The sequence below is a fragment of the Eucyclogobius newberryi genome, unplaced genomic scaffold, assembly GCF_026437365.1.
Source record: "Eucyclogobius newberryi isolate DKJ021-1_F unplaced genomic scaffold, fEucNew1.0.hap1 SCAF_3, whole genome shotgun sequence".
Classification (NCBI taxonomy): Eukaryota; Metazoa; Chordata; class Actinopteri; order Gobiiformes; family Gobiidae; genus Eucyclogobius; species Eucyclogobius newberryi.
The window spans coordinates 34,463,515-34,481,967 of NW_027315945.1; the positions used below are offsets into that span (position 1 = coordinate 34,463,515).

Sequence of the window (18,453 nt, forward strand, 5' to 3'; positions counted from 1 at the left end):
TGTTTTTGAAAATATATAACCAGGATTATGAAATAATATAATTTCAAATTTGTATAATATTATATAATCTCTCTTACATTAGTGTGAACAGTGAAGAACACTCTCTGTCCTGGAGCGAGCTGAAGCTTTTGAAGATTCAGCATCAGCTCTGAGCAGCATCAGCTCTGAGCAGCATCAGCTCTGAGCAGCATCAGCTCTGAGCAGCATGTGCAGCATTACTCAGCAGAACACTTTTCCCCATCACGCTGACAATAACAATCTGACTGTTCTGCCTTTGAGACCTGTTCCACTAGTGCGCCCTCTAGCGTCAGACGAGAGTACAGTGCCCTCTAGTGTCAGACAGAGTACAGCGTCCTCTAGTGTCAGACTGAGAGTAAAAAGCACAGATTAAAAAAAGTTTAAAATAAATAAAAACATGTTTTATGTTTTAGATTCTTCAAAATTGCCACACTTTTCTGTGATATCTGCTTTGTGCGCTCTTGACTCCCGTTTATGGAGGAATCTTAATCTAAAATATGAACCATACTCCCACAGTTACCATGGTGACACCAGGCAAACACAGCCTGATGCGATTTAAAATCTAAAAATTTTGGGGGGGAAATTAAATGGATTTAACCTGAGATCAAGGCCCTGTTTAGTTTTATTTGAAAAGGACAATTCTGGTCAGATTGTGTCAATAAAACTCCAATTAAAGTCATCTTCAGACACAACAATGCGTCCAATTAGCCCCAAAATAATCTGGATAATTTAGGATTATTTAACATTATTATTATTATTATATCATTATTATTATTATTATTATTATTACTACTATTATTATTATTATTATTATTATTATCTTTGGCGCGAAAATGGTGAAAAAAGTTGTGACGTTTTGGTCCGACAAAAAACGTGTTGAATTTCATCCAATGAGGGCCGAGATGGTCTGAGTGACAGCTAATCTGACCAACCAGCCGACTGTTTACCACAACGACACGCCCCCTGGAGGAGAACAGGAAATGCTCGTGTGTTTTCTCCTTCTGGACCGAAGCGTGAGGTTAGTGCTGATCAAACACTCACAAATATATTATAATATGTTATTTATGCAGTTAAACAAGAGTAAAGTTTAATAAGACAAACGTGGATTGAAAGTACAGTTTAATAAGTCTGATCGATGGCAGAGTTTGAGCCTGATCTGGCGTGATTCTACCTTTGCGATTACATTTCTCAGCTATTGGTTTGTCCTACGGATCATTATTTACTTAAACACAAATCATTTTATAGAAGGTAAAGAAATACATTTTATATGATTATGTTGGAATCACCGATCGGGTGAGTTACTGGTGCAGGTTTAGTGAAGGATCAGTTGTTTTGTTATTACTTTATATGTTGTAACCTTAATTATTAACCATAGATAGTTGGTGTTTAACAATTTTACTTGAATAGTAATTCCTCTTGCAAAGAAAGACAATTTCCCTAAATTTAAAGCTAGGGGTGTGGTCAGAGAATAGTAGTCTAAACATATTTGAATAATGTTATCTTTAATCAGACTATGCAGACTCTAAAACACACGCCCAAGAACTTTTAATACAGATTTAGTTGCATTTTTAATTCCAAAACATAATAAGCAACTTCTGATTTTCACAAATATTACACTTTATTCGTAAACTTCCCTTCGGTTTCAGACTGCAATAAACAATACAATATTAATGACGCTTTAAGAGCTTAATATTTGTTCTTTGTGGTTGTTGTAGAGGACGAAAGATGGACGCAACACAGATGATGAACGACTCTGTCCTGGAGGAAGAGGAGGACGAGGAGGAGGAAGAGGACGACAGAGGAGCTGCTCTGGGAAAACTGTGCGTCTTGAAAAATCCACACGTTCCTGAAAAAGGTGAGTGATGAGAATGAATCACTTTTTTTGTTCATAGAAGATCTTCTATTGAGAGTGGTTTTCAAACTTCCTATAAGTGATCTGTTCTTCTGGATCTACCTCTGTATCTAGCTGCGTTGCATCAATGACATTTCCCCATGTGGGACAATAAAGGAATATCTTATCTTATTAATGTCGATTCACACTTCATGAGAAGCAAGAAGTTTGAACCTCTTCTTCTTTTTCTTCTTCTTCTTCTGTGTTTTATGGCGGTTGGTATCAAAGCGTTACACTACCGCCATCCACTGTAGTTTAAGACTTGTTGTTGTTTTATGGCTTTAGACTTTATTCTTTAGATTTTATTCTTTAGATTTTAGACTTTATTCTTTAGATTTTAGACTTTAGACTTTTTTCTTTATTCTTTAGACTTTATTCTTTAGATTTTATTCTTTATTTTAGACTTTAGACTTTATTCTTTAGATTTTATTCTTTAGATTTTAGACTTTATTCTTTAAGATTTTAGACTTTAGACTTTATTCTTTATTTTAGACTTTAGACTTTATTCTTTAGACTTTATTCTTTAGATTTTAGACTTTATTCTTTAGTCTTTATTCTTTAGATTTTAGACTTTAGACTTTATTCTTTAGTCTTTATTCTTTAGATTTTAGACTTCAGACTTTTTTCTTTATTCTTTAGACTTTATTCTTTATTCTTTAGATTTTATTCTTTATTTTAGACTTAGATTTTATTCTTTAGATTTTAGACTTTATTCTTTAGATTTTAGACTTTAGACTTTAGATTTTAGACTTTAGACTTTATTCTTTAGTCTTTATTCTTTAGATTTTAGACTTTATTCTTTAGACTTTGAACCTGTTTTATTTTGCTTTGTCTCATACATTTTGCACTTCATCAGAAGTGATCTGTTCTTCTGGATCTACCTCTGTATCTACCTGCGTTGCACCAATGAAATTTCCCCATGTGGGACAATAAAGGAATATCTTATCTTAACTCAGCTGTTGCTATGTTGTTGCTATGGAGATGACCAAAATCACAGTTTGCACAGTTTTGATCATTGGTACAGTATGCTTATCAAAATGGCTGGAATTGTATTAGTTTAAAAAAAAATCGTATCTTAAAATGCACAAAATGACGCAGTTTTATTCCTGAAAACGTTAAAAAGTCAGATTTTATTTGTGATTTTTCTCATCTTAAGCTGCCATGATTCAGTCTTGGTTTTGTCTATCAAATTATTATGTCCAAAAGTAAATTACAATTATTATTTTAACATTTACAAACACCAATCAATCCTTGAATAAACAGCAATGCATCAAAATCATTTCCAACCATTGACTGTGACTGTTTAAACACATTATATTGTATTACGTCGCAGAATGCCACCTCTACCTGGGTGAAAACGTTTTGGGCCGCGACCCCGACGCCTGCTCCATGTCTTTCCTGGCTCCGTCGGTGTCCAAGCAGCACGCCACCATCGCCCTGTCCGTGTACCGAAGGAAAGGACGCCAGGATGAAGTGGAGGCTCTGCTTTGGGACATGGGAAGCATGAACGGCACTCGGAAAGGACACTTGAAGCTAACGCCCAACGTCCGCTACGCCCTGAGCGAAGGAGACAGCGTCGTGCTGGCAGACATTCCCTGTAAATATACCAAAGGTGCCAGGGGAACGAGGACCCCCGGGACGCCGAACCTGGACGCGAGGGACGTCTTGAGAGAAAATGGTGGTCACTTAAGAGGGAATAAAGCAAAAAGTCCCGCCGGTGCTGCTAAAAGGGATGGATTAGCTGATGCAGAGGGTGCCCGCGGGACGCCTGCCAGGACGGGCGCTTTGTCGCTTGAACAAACCCCGACGCAGCCGCAGCCGTCGCTGGCGCCCGACTCTGAGTCAGAGTCTGAGGAAGCTGGAGACAGAAGGCCAAAGGCGGCTGGTACGTGCTGTCATTCCCACAGATTTATGTTTGCACAAGAAAGTATTATTTTACCCAATCTGTACAGTCAAAATGTCTGCGATCCAGAGAAGTGAATACATAGAATTTAGAATCTAATTTACAATTTAGTAAGGGACTACTTTACTATTTTCCTGTTTTAATTGTTATGGTTTTCTTCACTTTTATTCATCTTGAACAATGCACATAGTCAAAACATTTAATTTTAAGATAATATAAGATAACCTTTATTTGTCCCACAATGGGGAAATTCAAATGTTGCAACACAGATTAGGTACAGAAACATATTAGGCACAGAAAGTATAGCAATAAAAAAAACTGATAATAAGAAAAAAAACTCTTATACTCTTAATAAAAATAAAACTCTTTACTTACTTTACATTTTTTAAGAAAATTGGAAGCGTCCTCCTTATTCAGCAACATCTTTCCAACCAGACCACAGGCACTGAGCTGGGGAGATGTAACTTTAAACATTGACACTGTATTTAGCCTATTATTTTATTGAAACTGCATCTTTTATAGTGAAATAGGATCTAACACCACAATAAATTATTCAAATTTACAACAATAAGATAAGATAATCCTTTATTGTCCCACATGGGGAATCATTTCCCCTCATAACATGAACAAAACGACTAATGTAATGTAGAAACACTAGTTTTAGAGTAGGTTTAGATATTTCCTTCTTTATGACAGTGGAATGACACTTCAGAGACACTTTACAGACCATTGAACCCACAGACCGTAATCCTAACCCTCAATATCCTCCTTTTCTTTCAGTAAGTGATTCTGACTCCCACAAATCAAGTCCCATATGCTCCACGTTTACGAGTCCGACAAACGAAGTCGTCCCCGAGAGGTAATTGATCGACAAATGCCAGAGGATTTTATTTTAAATGTTCCAGTTCTCACGTTTGAGCCGTCCATTTTGTCTGCGTTGATTCATAGTGAAGACGAAAGCCCCATCACTCCGTCCTCGTCGTACAAAAATAGGACACGGCGCGTCAGCTTCAGCGCGGAGGAGAGTGACGGTGATATCGGCCGACGGGGGCGGGACAAAACGGCAGCGCTGGACGTCGTGGATGACAGCGAGGAGGAAACAGGAAGTGATGGCGGCGGTGCGCAGCCGGAGCGTTCGAAAGTGGAGCCCGATGCTGGTGTTCGAGCTAACGCTACGTCTGAATTCAACACGGACAGCGATACAGATGTGGAGGAAGAAGAGGAGAAGCTAATCTTCGCTAACGGCACCGCCGCTGCTGTGATGTCAAGCGACGCCCAAGCCACGAACAAACCCGAATTTCACATGGATTCAGACACCGATGTTGAAGATGATAACGATTCTATACTGCCAGATCACGCGGTTTCATCCGATAACGTTCCCAAAGAGTCCCAAGCTGCTCCTGTTCCCCAGCCGAACGTAATTAGCATGGATAGCGATACCGATGTTGAGGAAGATGAGGCGTCGCCGGCCGCCGCAGCTCCTCCCGAAACGTCAACCGGTGTCCGAGTCTCCTCGACCGCAGCCGAGTTTAACGTGGACAGCGACACGGATGTGGAAGACGAGCTTTTGGTGTCCGCCGCGAAGGCCGTCGAATCACAAACGGCGAGCCGAGAAAGGCCCGAAACGTCCGCAGATCCGGATGACTTCAACGTTCATAGCGACACGGATGATGATGATGAAGAGGGAGAAACCGATATTACTCCCGCGACTCCTTCACGATTGGATGCAAAATCGCTCACGTCCAAGTCGGCAACTCCTCGAGGTGTGGAATATGACAGCGACACGGACGACGAAGGAATACTCGGCGTTCCCGTGTCCAGTAAACCACCGGTGGATTTGGAGATTTTGTCCAATAGCGACACGGACGTTGAAGACGATTCTCCGGATGTTAAACCCGCTTCGTCTGGACTTATTGCTGCCGATCGCGAAGTCGATAGCGCGGCGGGTACAGGTGTGAACGAGTCGGTCGCTGCAGCGTCGGAGGACAGCGACACGGACGTGGAGGACAACGAGGCGGAGTTTAAGGAGACGGAAGACGACGAGATGCCTGTCCTGCGAAGGGAGATAACGCCGGGTGTTCAAGGTGTCTTACTACAGAACTGCTCGACTCCCATACAAGGTGAGGAAATTATGTTTTATTTGTACATTTTCAAGGGCGTGGCATGTTTATTTGTAGAGCACAATGAATACACAAGGTAATTCAGGCATTTGCAATCATACAAATCAACAAACAAGAGTGTGTTAAGGCTGTCAGGAAACATCATAATAGTAGTCGACTTGTCAAAATATTTTTTTTATTGTACATTGAGACTATTTAAATTATTTTTTAACCAAATTAAGGTTGAAATATGGTGACTGAAGGCTTCTAGATAGAAAAGATATACCATATTCTCCGGAGTATAAGTCGCACTGGAGTATAGGTCGCACCAGCCAAAAAATGCATAATAGAGAAGAAAAAAACTCTCTCACTGGAGTATGAAATGCAGTTGCAAGTGTGAAAATAACAAATAATATCACATATAAGTCGCTCCGGAGTGTAAGTATAAGTATATAAGTATAAATATAAGTATAAGTCGCACCCGGGCCAAAACTATGAAAAAAGGTGCGTCTTATATTTCCGGAAAATACGGTATGTATAAAGTGTATTATTGATAAAAATCTGAAATTGTTTATTCTTTTATGACCTTTTGATGTAATAATACCACTGACTTTTGTATGCGTTTTAAAGTCTGTATAGTCCAGATAATTATTAAGATTATCAAAATACGACTTCAATTACTTTTTTATGGCCCGAGATTGTGTTCCATTGTTTTTTTACACCACTATTATATAATTGTATTTTTTATTCATCTTTAAATATTTAGCTAATATTTTTAGGGCAATGCATGTGTGGGCTTTAAATATTTTACGCAGGACATTGCAATAAGAAGTTCGGTTGAGCATTTTGTCAATTGACTGGAATTTTTTATAATATTCGTTTTTCATCTTCAGAGGGAAATATGGAAGAATTGGAGACTCAGGCCTTTTTAAGTGCATCTATATCAGCATTTAGACGTAAGCAAATCTATTTTTATGTAGCTCTAGATTTGGATCTTTGTTTAACATATTTTCCCGACTGACAGATGTTTGAAAATAACTGATACTTTATTAACTGTAACTAGTCTGAAATAATGTATCCAAATCTCTATATAATCTATAATTATTCACCTAAACGAGTCTTTCACAGACAATGGCATTAAAGCTTTTTCTGATTCTGATTCTGAGAACGTCTATTGAGCATTTTGTGATTTACTTTATAATTACTTTTTGCCATTTATAATATTTTTTTCGTTTTCAGTGGGAAATGTGGACGAATTGGAGACTCAGGCCTTTTTAAGTCCATCCATATCGGCATATAGAAGTAAGCAAATATTATTATTATATTATCTTTATGCATTGACCATTTACAACATTTTTAATCAAGCACTTCTGATTGTTCGTTAAATATTGGCAATTACATATTTACTTAATGCTGTTTTGCGTAGTTTAGATTGATCAAAAGTAGCTCTAGATTTTGTTAAACATATTTTTTTTCTCATTTCCAATTATTTTTCCATTAGACATTATTTGCAAACAGACATTTTTTTGTGAATTATTTTGTCAATTAATACATTATTTCAGTATCCAAATGTCTACACCGATTATTCACCTAAACTAGACAAAACAACATTATTATATACATTATATTCAAGCCATTTTAACTTGAATATTCCTGTGTATTTATTATCTGAAAAGTGAGTTTGTGTCTTCAGGTGCAGTGGCGCCGAGAACGAGTGCGTTGTCCTCCTGCTCCAGTCAAGAGGACGACTACGCTGTAGCGGAGACTCAGTCCTTCGTTTTACACGACAAAGCCCGGGACCCAAATGTGTCCCTCGGCTCCTCCGCGAACGAAAACGACGCGCCCGATTCCAGCGGAGGACAGTTCCGACTCGAGCTTTCGGACAGCAGTGCTCTCCAGCGCCAGGCGTTGGCGATGGAGAGCACCCAAGCGTTCATCAATGCCAATCTGGAAGAAACGCAACCCTACGCAGACGCTTGTGTTACCGACAAAAAGAACGCGACCGTAGACATCGCCTTGCAAGCAACACAAGCTTATTTAGACTTGCAAAACAGTGACGACGACGATGAGGAGGAGGATGGCCAAGAAGAAGAAGAAGAAGAAGAAGCAACGCAACCGCTTGACGATGCATCTGTAGCGCCAACGCAACCGACGTGCGGCGATAGTGAAAACTCTGCTCGCGCTTTTAGGCAGGAAACGGCAAAGCAAATCCAAGAAGAGGAGACTCAAAGGTTTACAGATGTGACTGTGGCTGCTACGCAACCAACGGAGAGTCAAGATGGCGGTGAAACAGATGAGGATTCTGCAGAGATTGAGGAGGAGACGCGAGCGAATGCGGATGTAACCGAAGCTCAAGCGGCACCGATGGAAACGCCGGCGGATTGTGAAAGCGATGAAGATTCTGCAGTCGTTTTCAGAAAGAAGGAAGTCTCTCAAATTCAAGGAGAGGAGACGCAACGTAATTCGGATTTAATTGTCGCCCAAACGGTCCCGATGGAAATGGAGGATACGGAAGAAAGCGATGACGACGGTCCAGTTTTCCGAAAGAAGAAGGTCACTCAAATTCAAGAAGAGGCGTCGCAGCAAAAGTCTGATTTGATTGTCGCCCAAACAGTCCCGATGGAAACGGAGGATATGGAAGAAAGTGATGACGACGGTCCAGTTTTCCGAAAGAGAACTGCAAAGAGACTTCAGTCCGAGGAAGAGGCAACGCAGTCGATAGAAACACTCAACGACGAAGAAACTGACGATGAGGAGGATTCTGCTCCGATGTTCAGAAAGAGGAAAGCGAAGCGCATCGCCACAATAGAAGACACACAGCCGTCTTTGGAGTCGGAGCTTGCCGTGGCGCCAACGCAGCCTATCCCTGTGACTGAAGAACGTACCGCAGAGGACGCAATTCCAGTTGGAAGAAGAAGAACAACGAGGAAACGAAAGGAGGAAGTTAACTCTGAACTTGCACCGACGCAGCCGGTGGTTTCGATCGACGACGGGGAAAGTGACGAGGAGATCGTAGCTCCCAGGAAACGAAAAGCGAGAAAGCTTGAAGATACGCAGTCGCTAAATTCGCAAGAAACAAACAATGGCGGAGAGGCGAGTGGCGTTGGCGTGAGGGCAAGGAGATGCGGGCGGAGATTGGCGAAGGAAAAGCAGGCGGAGGAGGAAGTTGAACCCACAAAGAGAGTGACCAAAGGCAAGAGCAAAGTAGCACAGGTTTCTAAAGGTAGAAGAGGTAGAGCAAAGGTGGAGCCGGCGGAGGAGAGTGACGAAGAGGAGGAGCAGGAGGTCACCAAAATGTCGACTAAACTTCTGACAGAAAAAGAACAGAATGAAACGGGTAAAAGGGGCGAGCGAGAAGAAAAGGAAAGGTTAGAAAAAGAGCGAATCGAACAAGAAGAAACAGTGGCTCGGATTCAGAAAGAAAAAGATGAAAAAGAGATGATGGAGCGGCAAAAGAAGGATAGGGAGGAGAAGGAGAAATTAGAAAAAGAAAGAGAAGAAATGGAGAGATTGGAGAAAGAAAGGGTTGAACGGGCAAAGAAGGAACTAGCCGCCAAACAGCGAAAAGAAAAGGAGAGAGACGAGGCGGAGAGAAGAGAAAAGCTAGAAAACGAGAGATTGGAAAATGAGCGGATTAAGCGGGAGAAGAAGGAACTGGCTGCTAAAGAAAAAGAGGAGAAGAAGCAAAAAGAGAAGCTGGAAAAAAGTGAGAGATTAGAGCATGAAAAGAGAGCGCGAGAAGAGCGGGAGAAAGTCGAAAAGGAACAAAAAGAAAGAGCGGCGCGAGACGGATTGGAAGCCGCCAAGAAACAAGAGGAAGAACTCCAGAGACAACAGGAAGACGAAGCCCCGAGAAGAGGAAGGAGAACCGGCAGGAGAACCATCGCAGTTCCAGATTCGTCCTCTACTGTGGCAGACGAAGACGACGTCCCGGCGAAAAGAACCAGGTCTCGATCCAACTCCTCGAACTCCGTCTGCTCCGAGAGGTCGGCGTCGAGCAACGTCTCCCAAGCGAGCAGCAGAGGACGAGGCCGGGGCAGAGGGGCGAGGAGGACGGAGGTACAGGTCGAAACGACGCCCTCTAGAGGCAGGAGGAGAACTGTAGCCTCCGCTCCGTCTCCGCCGAGGACGCTATCGCAATCTAGTTCGAACGCTTCCGAGTTTTCCGCGAGTAGCGTGAGCTCGCAGGGGAGAGGGAGAGGGGGAAGGCAGCGGGGGAGAGGGAGGAAGACCGAAATCGAGTGCGCAAATGAACGGGCGTCGACGAAGAGAGGAAGGAAAAGAACCTGCACTGAAGAGGAAGAAGGCGAGGGCGACGACAGCCAGGCGTCTTCGTCCACAAGGGGGAGACGTGGAGCGACGGAGGATTCCTCAAACTGCGCAGACGAGGAAGGGGAAGACGCGTCCGCCAACGGCACAGAGGGAAGAGGAGGGAGAATTAAACGGGTAGAGGCGAAAAAAGAATCGGGCGAAAAAACGCTGGAAGTCGAGGAAAACGGCGAGGATGAAGACGCAAGTTCGAGCGGTAAAAGAAAAGCCGCAGGGAGGAATACGCCGGCCAGGAAGATGACGAAAGTAGCGGAAGACGATGGCAAAAACGGTAAAGCGAAAGGGAAGAGCCGCGCGGCCACCGTCCCGGCGAAAAACAGTGAAAAACCAGGCGACGTCAGCAGCTCATCGGCAAACAACTCCATGGAACAGGAAGAAGAGGTGATCAAATGAAACTCTAGATTGGATCGCAGTACATTAAAGGCGGTTTATTAGATTTAGGTTATGCAAAGTAACTGTTCATAGCGTTTACCGGGCGCGGCGCTTTCCCCTTCTTTAGCTTTTCCAGTCTGCGGAATGCCACGTCAGCATTAGAGATGTTTGTTGATGACTTGGGTCGAGGGAGTGACCGGATTTATTCACTCGCCAGTTAATTTTGGTTAAAAAATATAAACAAATGACACCAAATACATGATGCTAATTAGATCGCCTGCTCTGCACAACCTAAAATACGTGTATTATTTCTTTTTTACCTTTTATTTTATGTTGAACTCGACACAAAACAACCCTATTACAATTATGAACGACAAATGTATAATTTGGACAGTTTAGTTTTTGTAGTTTGAGTTAAATGGCAAAAAATAGCTGTAAAAAATTCTTCCTTTTAGTTATTATTTTAGATTACTTTACTTAGATAACTTTTTAGTCTTGATCGTTCACATTAGTGCGAGAAATATAATTATGCATTATTATATTATTATATATTATATTTTTAGTCATTTTTTAAATATGTTCCATCTATCATCACTTTTTTTTTTTTTTTTTCTATTTTTGAAATGTATACAAATAAAAACCGTAAATGGGACTAGAGAGCAGGACAAAAATAAATTAATAATAAAAATAATAGAAATAATGAAAAATAATTATAATGGTACATACAATACGTCAAACATAAATTTTTAGTTATCTTCCAAATTAAGTCCGAATGTAATTTGTTTCTGATGTTTATTACAATGTCAGTCCAGTCCTGTTCCATCCGTCATACTTTAACACCACTGTTGTCATGGTTATAAGTTTCCGTCTCTTCTGTCCATTAGCCGCCTCAGACGCTGAGGAGCAGCGTTTCCCGGAAGCGAAGCTCGGCCGATTCAGAGTCTGATTCTTTACCCAAGACGCCGCGCTCTTCCACCGCGTCTCCGAGCGCCGTGTTTGCGAGCGCAGCGTCTCCGAGGACGCGGCGCTCTTCCACCGCGTCTCCGAGCGCCGGGCGAGCCAGAACTGCCACTCAAGCTTACAAGGTCTCCATCCAGTTTGAAGTTTTTTTTTTTTAAGGTCACTTTTTTCAGTATCTGTGCAAGGCAAATTCAACTCCTAAATATCATTATTTATTTATTAATTTTTTCTTTCTATTATTTAGGTTTTGTTTTTTTTATTATTTATTATAATTTTTGTATCTTATTTATTTCTTTATTTTTCTATTTATTATATTTTTTTCTATTTATTATTTTTTCTATAATTTTTTTCTTTATTTTTTTTTCTATTTTATTTTTTCTATTATAATTTTTCCTATAATTCTTTTCCTATTATTTATTATAATGTTTGTATCTCTATTATTATTTATTTCTATTATTTTTTCTATTATTTATTATCATTTTTTCTATAATTTTTCTCTCTTTCTTTTCTATTTAATTTTTTTTTTTTCAAATTTTTTTTTCTATTATTTTTTTCTTCACTTTTTTTTTCTATGATTTATCATTATTTTTACAATCCATCAGAACCGTGCTCAAATGTGCAGGTGCATGTTCTTTGATAATGTCTTGGAATTATAACGGAATTGATTGTAAAATAAACGGAAACAAGTTTAGTCACAACTAACAGATTTGTTAAAAATAATCGTCAAATAATTTATGAATCGAATTATCATCAAACCAAGTCAAAAACATGCTCCGTTTTAAGAGAAGACGTTATCTGACTCGGACAACACCAGAATGACTCAAACTGACAGGAAACAAGCAAATGTTTATCAACTTATTTTAATTCCTATTTTTCATGATTCTTTTGCTAGCAGGTGTCTCTCTGTACATTTAAATATATATTATTCCTAACTTTTCTCTCTGGTTCTGTTCTGTCTGTCATGCGTTTTATGTTTTTAAACTGTTAAAAAATAAATACATAAAACAAAAATAAAGGATCAACAAACCAAAATGGCCCATAGAACTTTTAATACTCGCGCCCTGCCCCGCCCCTCGACCGCGCCCTTGTACACCTTCTGTTTCACGTCCTGTTTCACGTCCTGTTCCACGTCCTGTTTCACGTCCTGTTTCACGTCCTGTTTCACGTCCTGTTTCCTGTTCCACGTCCTGTTTCCTGTTCCACGTCCTGTTTCCCGTCCTGTTTCACGTCTTGTTTCACGTCCTGTTTCCCGTCCTGTTTCACGTCTTGTTTCACGTCCTGTTTCACGTCCTGTTTCACGTCCTGTTTCACATCCTGTTTCACATCCTGTTTCACATCCTGTTTCACGTCCTGTTTCCTGTTCCACGTCCTGTTTCCTGTTCCACGTCCTGTTTCCCGTCCTGTTTCCCGTCCTGTTTCCCGTCCTGTTTCCCATCCTGTTTCACGTCTTGTTTCACGTCCTGTTTCACGTCCTGTTTCCTGTTTCCCGTCCTGTTTCCTGTTTCCCGTCCTGTTTCACATCCTGTTTCACGTCTTGTTTCACGTCCTGTTTCACGTCCTGTTTCCTGTTCCACGTGCTGTTTCACGTTCCGTTTCACGTCCTGTTCCTGTTTCACGTCCTGTTTCTGTTTCACATCCTGTTTCACATCCTGTTTCCTGTTCCTGTTTCACGTCCTGTTTCACGTTCCGTTTCACGTCCTGTTCCTGTTTCATGTCCTGTTTCTGTTTCACATCCTGTTTCACATCCTGTTTCCTGTTCCTGTTTCACGTCCTGTTTCACGTTCTGTTTCACGTCCTGTTCCTGTTTCACGTCCTGTTCCTGTTTCACATCCTGTTTCACGTCCTGTTTACGTCCTGTTTCACGTCCTGCAGGTGCTGTTCACCGGCGTCGTGGATGAGGACGGGGAGAACGTGCTGACCCGACTGGGCGGGGCCATGGCCGAAGACGTGGCCGACATGAACTGCTTGGTGACCGATAAAGTGCGCCGGACGGTCAAGTTCCTGTGCGCCGTGGCCAAAGGGATCCCCATCGTCACGACGCGGTGGCTGGAGAAGGTGCACCCACGTTTGAGCCACAAAAACACACTTTGCACTACTCTTAATTCAATAACGCGTTTATTAAATGTTGTGGTTTCAGAGCGGGAAAGCGGGCGCCTTTTTGCCACCTCATACGTTCCTGGTGAAAGACCGCGAGCAGGAGAACAAGTTTGATTTCAACCTGCAGGAGTCTCTGAGAGCGGCGGGCGGTCGGCCTCTGCTGCAGGTGCGTTTTACCTCATCGCAAAAGGGCGTGGCTCGTATTGGAACGCGCTCGTTTGTCGTCCTCGCCGGTAGGAACGTAGAGATCGGAGTGGTGTTTTTTTTCCTTTTCTGCGGCGCGGTCGTCGAGTGATAAATCCCAGAGGAGAAAAGAGTCGTCCAAAAAGCGAGTCCGTTTGTTAGCGTAGACGTTAGCGGCGTAAAAGTAACCGATCTCCTGGCTTTGGAAATCGAAGCGTTTTCAAGTAGGAATTGCGAGGACGACCGGAACGAGTTGATGATGACGAGTTGAAATAAAGGTCATCAAGTTTTATCGATATCAGAATTCTACACTTTCCTATAATTATTTAGAACAACAATTTATATATTAACTCTTTCACATTTTTTTATTTTTTATTTTGACAGTTTTTTCATCTCTGAGATCGTTCCATAGTTTGCAAATACATTTTAAACTATTACTTTATTGTGGAATATTTTCAAAACTGCTAAACAAAGGTGCTTTTATGTGTCGTTGATATTTATTTACAGTTTATAAATTGTAAAAAATAAAAAAGTAAAAAGGTTAAATACATAGAATCAGATTAAGTTTCTTTTTGCCTCATCTTTTTAAATTAAAGCGCCCCCTACAGGTCGGACGACTCACTGAACTAAAATGTAATTAAGATAAATATATTTTGAATTTTGCTAAAAAGTATAACAAATTTATCACAGAATAGCAGTTTTTTTTAGGTTTATAATTTCACTTCCTGTTTGTAATTGATGACATCACAGTAGGAAATTACCCAGCAAACACTGGGCAAAAACTCATCTAATGTCACAATTTTTTTTGTTAAAATATATGAGAGCAACTTTATTTTGTTGACTTAATCTTTAGAGAGTCAAAATGTACTTTCTTTTGTGTAATTTATGCATAAACTTGGAATGAGTGTCCCTGGTGTGATGTCACTTCCTGTCATTTTCTACAGATTTTTCAAAGTTTTCTCCACAAATACCTGCTTGATTGGTGCAAAACTATAATTTATGTGTATGACAGGTATAAACACACCAAATAAAGTCAAAATTTGAAAATCATAAAAGCCTGTCATACGTCACTTTAAGGAAACTCAGTGTGTGTGACAAAACCACTATCTTTTCATCAGAGCCTTCTATTGATTTTCCAAAATGAATTCTGTTTTTGCCCGCTGCCCTTTGTGTGACCCGTGGCCATTTTTATCTTTCAGGGATATGGGATCCATGTCACAAAATCCGTAAAGCCAGAGCCAGATAAAATGAAGGATATCATTTCCTGCAGCGGAGCCGTGTTTCTGCCTAAAATGCCCTCGTCCAACAAGGTAAAGCCGCTCTGCACCAATCATACCTTTTTAAATATTAGATTTATGATTAGTCGACGAGTCAAACGGTCATTTCTATCGTACATTAAGACTTTTTAAATATATTTTGGCCCAAGTAAAGGTTGAAATAGTGTGATTGAAGGCGTCAAGATGGAGAATATTTATGAAGTGTATTATTGATGAAAATGTTTTTATTTTTAAATTACCGTATTTTCCGGAGTATAAGTCGCACCAGCCAAAAAATGCAGAATAGAGAAGAAAAAAACATAAGTCGCACTGGAGTATAAGTCGCATTTTTTTGGGAAATGTATTTGATAAAATCCAAGACCAAGAACAGACATTTCATCTTGAACTGCAGTTTAAAATAATAAGAGATGAGAGAACATGGTGAATAGGTGTACATATGCTAACGCTAACACCTTCAGCTACATGAGGCACAGACAGAACTGTGGTAAGTGTCTGGTATGTTAACGTAAAATATGAACAGTTATTCAGATAACTATAGCATAAAGAACATGCTAACAAGTTTACCAAAGCATCAGTTTTACCCCAAATCACTAAATCCACTGAATTCTTCTTCCTCCGTGTCACTTCTAAACAACTCCACAAACTCCGGAGGAAGAGGAAGTGCAGATTCTTCTTCTGCGTCGCTTAGAGCCTAGAGCGCCCTCTTGTGGTTGTCATGTCACAATAATAAGACGCACCCTGACCAAATTATGAAAAAAGATTTATAATCCTGGAACTACGCAAAATACAATTATTTTTTTATTTAATAGACTACGCAATTAGTCGATAAATTCATGCAGCCATGGCACACATTTATTCTCTACTCTGATTATAACAGGATTTCCAAATGGCATGTGACTTATTCGATTAGTTTGTTGAAGAAAGACCTGACTTATGAATGCATTTTTACGATTTTTAGTCAGCTTTTTCTTGTTTGTTTACTTCTTTTACAATGAGTTTGAGCTGTATAATTCCTAAATGACCGTGCCCTTGCCCTCGCTTTGTTTGAAGGTCGCGTTCTCTCTGTAATCTGTGCCCGTAACGACCGTAACCGACGTATCTGTTCCAGCCCAACACGGTGGTGGTTTCCTGCGAAGAGGACCGGTCCCTGTGCGCGGCGGCGACGTCCCGCGGCCTCCCAGTCGTTAGCAGCGAGTTCATCCTCACCGGAATCCTGCGGCAGAAACTGGACCTGGAGGCTCACAAGCTCGACGGGCCAGCGACCGCGCCCACTGCGGGGGGGCGTGGCAGAGGCCGAAAGAAGAAGTGAGCTAACGGAAAGCTTACAGACTCTAATGCAGTGCAGCGGCTGACAAACGTTTTACATCCAGGACCTTCCAAGTGCCGAACGAGCTAAACCTGGACTATTTAAGACTGTTCCGGGGCTAAACGAGATCTGAACCAGGATTAAATCGGTACTCACCGTTTCTGCCGTCATTTTAAAATAGGACAAGCCCAAAACTGCAGCGGAAAACCACCAGAACGATGCCGCGTAGCACAGTTTGAGAACCGTCGATCTAGTGAAGAGTCCAATGTATGATCTGCATTTTAAAAGACTGTATTATATTTCATTGTATCATAGGTAAATAGTCTGAGCATTTCAGGATATTATGAGATTAAAATTGAACTTTGACCAAGAATGTAGAGATTTGAAATGTAAACCAGGATTTGCCTCGAAAAAGGAAACCACGATGACCAAAGACTGTGTACACTGCAAAAGCGTAATGTCTACGTGAGCTGTTATAATGTTTATGGATTTGGTTCAAGTTATTTGTGTCGGGTTTCAACGTGTTTTCCATGGAGTAGAAGTGAGAGAAGTACTGAAAAACTGATATTATAATTCTTGTTTTGGAGATGTGGAAAATTTGAAAATCATGTGCAAAATTAGAATATCATGTGAAAATTCTATCATCAAAAGCAGAAAAAAATGACCCCAAATAATCGTAAATGTAAGTGACACTTTTGTGGCTAATTAAAGTAATATTTTTGTCAACCTCTACCATGGAGTAGCTTTATTTTGATTTACTTTTTTACTTTTTTTGAGTAGACAATGTTAACGGTAACTGTAACACCACAATTACAGGTAACGTTTGGTAAATGGTCACATTTATATAGCGCTTTTCTACCGTCAAGGTACTCAAAGTGCTTTACATCAAGGAACCAGTCACCCATTCACACACATATTCACACCCCAGATGTTCGCAGACACTGGGGGGCGAGTTGGGTTAAGTGTCTTGCCCAAGGACACAACGGCAGTATTCACATGAGGCAGCTGCGATCGCACCGCCAACCTGCGGGCCAGTGGATCTGACCGCCGACCTTTGGATCAGAAGACGAGCACTCTACCACTGAGCTACTGCTGCCCAATGTTTGGGACATTTTAATTTTTTTAAATTACGAAACCTGTCAAAAATGCCTTGGAAAAAGTTTTTTAAAAATAAATAAATCTAGATGAGGCTGAGCAAAATAATGTCTTTTTGCCGTAACCCGACCGACCCGGTATAAAACTAGCCGACTGGAAAAAAAAATATCAGCATTTTGTTAAAATAACGCCAAATACTTTCATTTTTCAATTATTTTGCCGACTCACCAACCGGTCTTTCCTGAAGCGCTGTGTAGAATAATTTTATAGCGCTGGTGAACCTATCTTTCATCCCCAAAAGACTGATAACTCATCGCGTAGCGCATGTGCGTTTTCATTTTCGGTCCTCCATATGCGTCTGTAACAAACCAGCCCATGCAGGAGGAACTGTTGAAGCCTGACCCCTGGTGGTCACACAGAGTCAAAAAATGGCAAAATATTGATCTTTTTTTCCCCTTCAAAGTAAAAAAAAATAAGAATTTACCTACCGACCGGCCCACTTAAAAAATTTGGGTCGGGTTACAGCAAACAGACAATTTATTTTGGGGGTTATCAAAATCGCACCAAATTGGTTACCGTATTTTCCGGACTATAAGTTGCACCGGAGAATGAGTCGCATCAGCCAAAAAATGCAAAATAGAGAAGAAAAAAGTATGAAAATAACAAATAATATCACATATAAGTCGCTCCGGAGAATAAGTATATAAGTATAAATATAAGTATAAGTCCCACTCCGGCCAAAACTATGAAAGGTTTGGTAGTAGGTGTGATTTATAGTCCAGAAAATACAGTCTATTCCGTCATTTTAACTTGTGTAGATATTATGTTTGGCTGCGAATATCCTTGTGTTTAGGCTGCGTTCACACTCAAACTTGTGACTAAAATACGGACTAAAACAAGGACTAAATCAAGGACTAAATCAA

General features: G+C 40.7%; 1 protein-coding gene across 2 annotated transcripts; it reads left to right on the top strand.

Moving 5' to 3' along the window:
- Positions 1-1,741: 1,741 nt before the first annotated feature.
- Positions 1,742-17,127, top strand: mdc1 (mediator of DNA damage checkpoint 1). 2 transcript variants are annotated; one of them, XM_072460737.1, is made up of 12 exons: positions 1,742-1,873; positions 3,243-3,794; positions 4,593-4,671; positions 4,761-5,932; positions 6,805-6,867; positions 7,151-7,213; positions 7,605-10,621; positions 11,497-11,697; positions 13,445-13,627; positions 13,710-13,835; positions 15,052-15,162; positions 16,238-17,127. In XM_072460737.1, the coding sequence occupies exons 1-12, from the start codon at positions 1,744-1,746 to the stop codon at positions 16,436-16,438; spliced, it is 5,898 nt and encodes a 1,965-aa protein (XP_072316838.1). In that variant the 5' UTR covers positions 1,742-1,743; the 3' UTR covers positions 16,439-17,127. The 2 variants fall into 2 exon arrangements, with proteins under 2 accessions (XP_072316838.1, XP_072316839.1); XM_072460738.1 differs by lacking the exon at positions 6,805-6,867.
- The last annotated feature ends 1,326 nt before the right edge of the window (positions 17,128-18,453 follow it).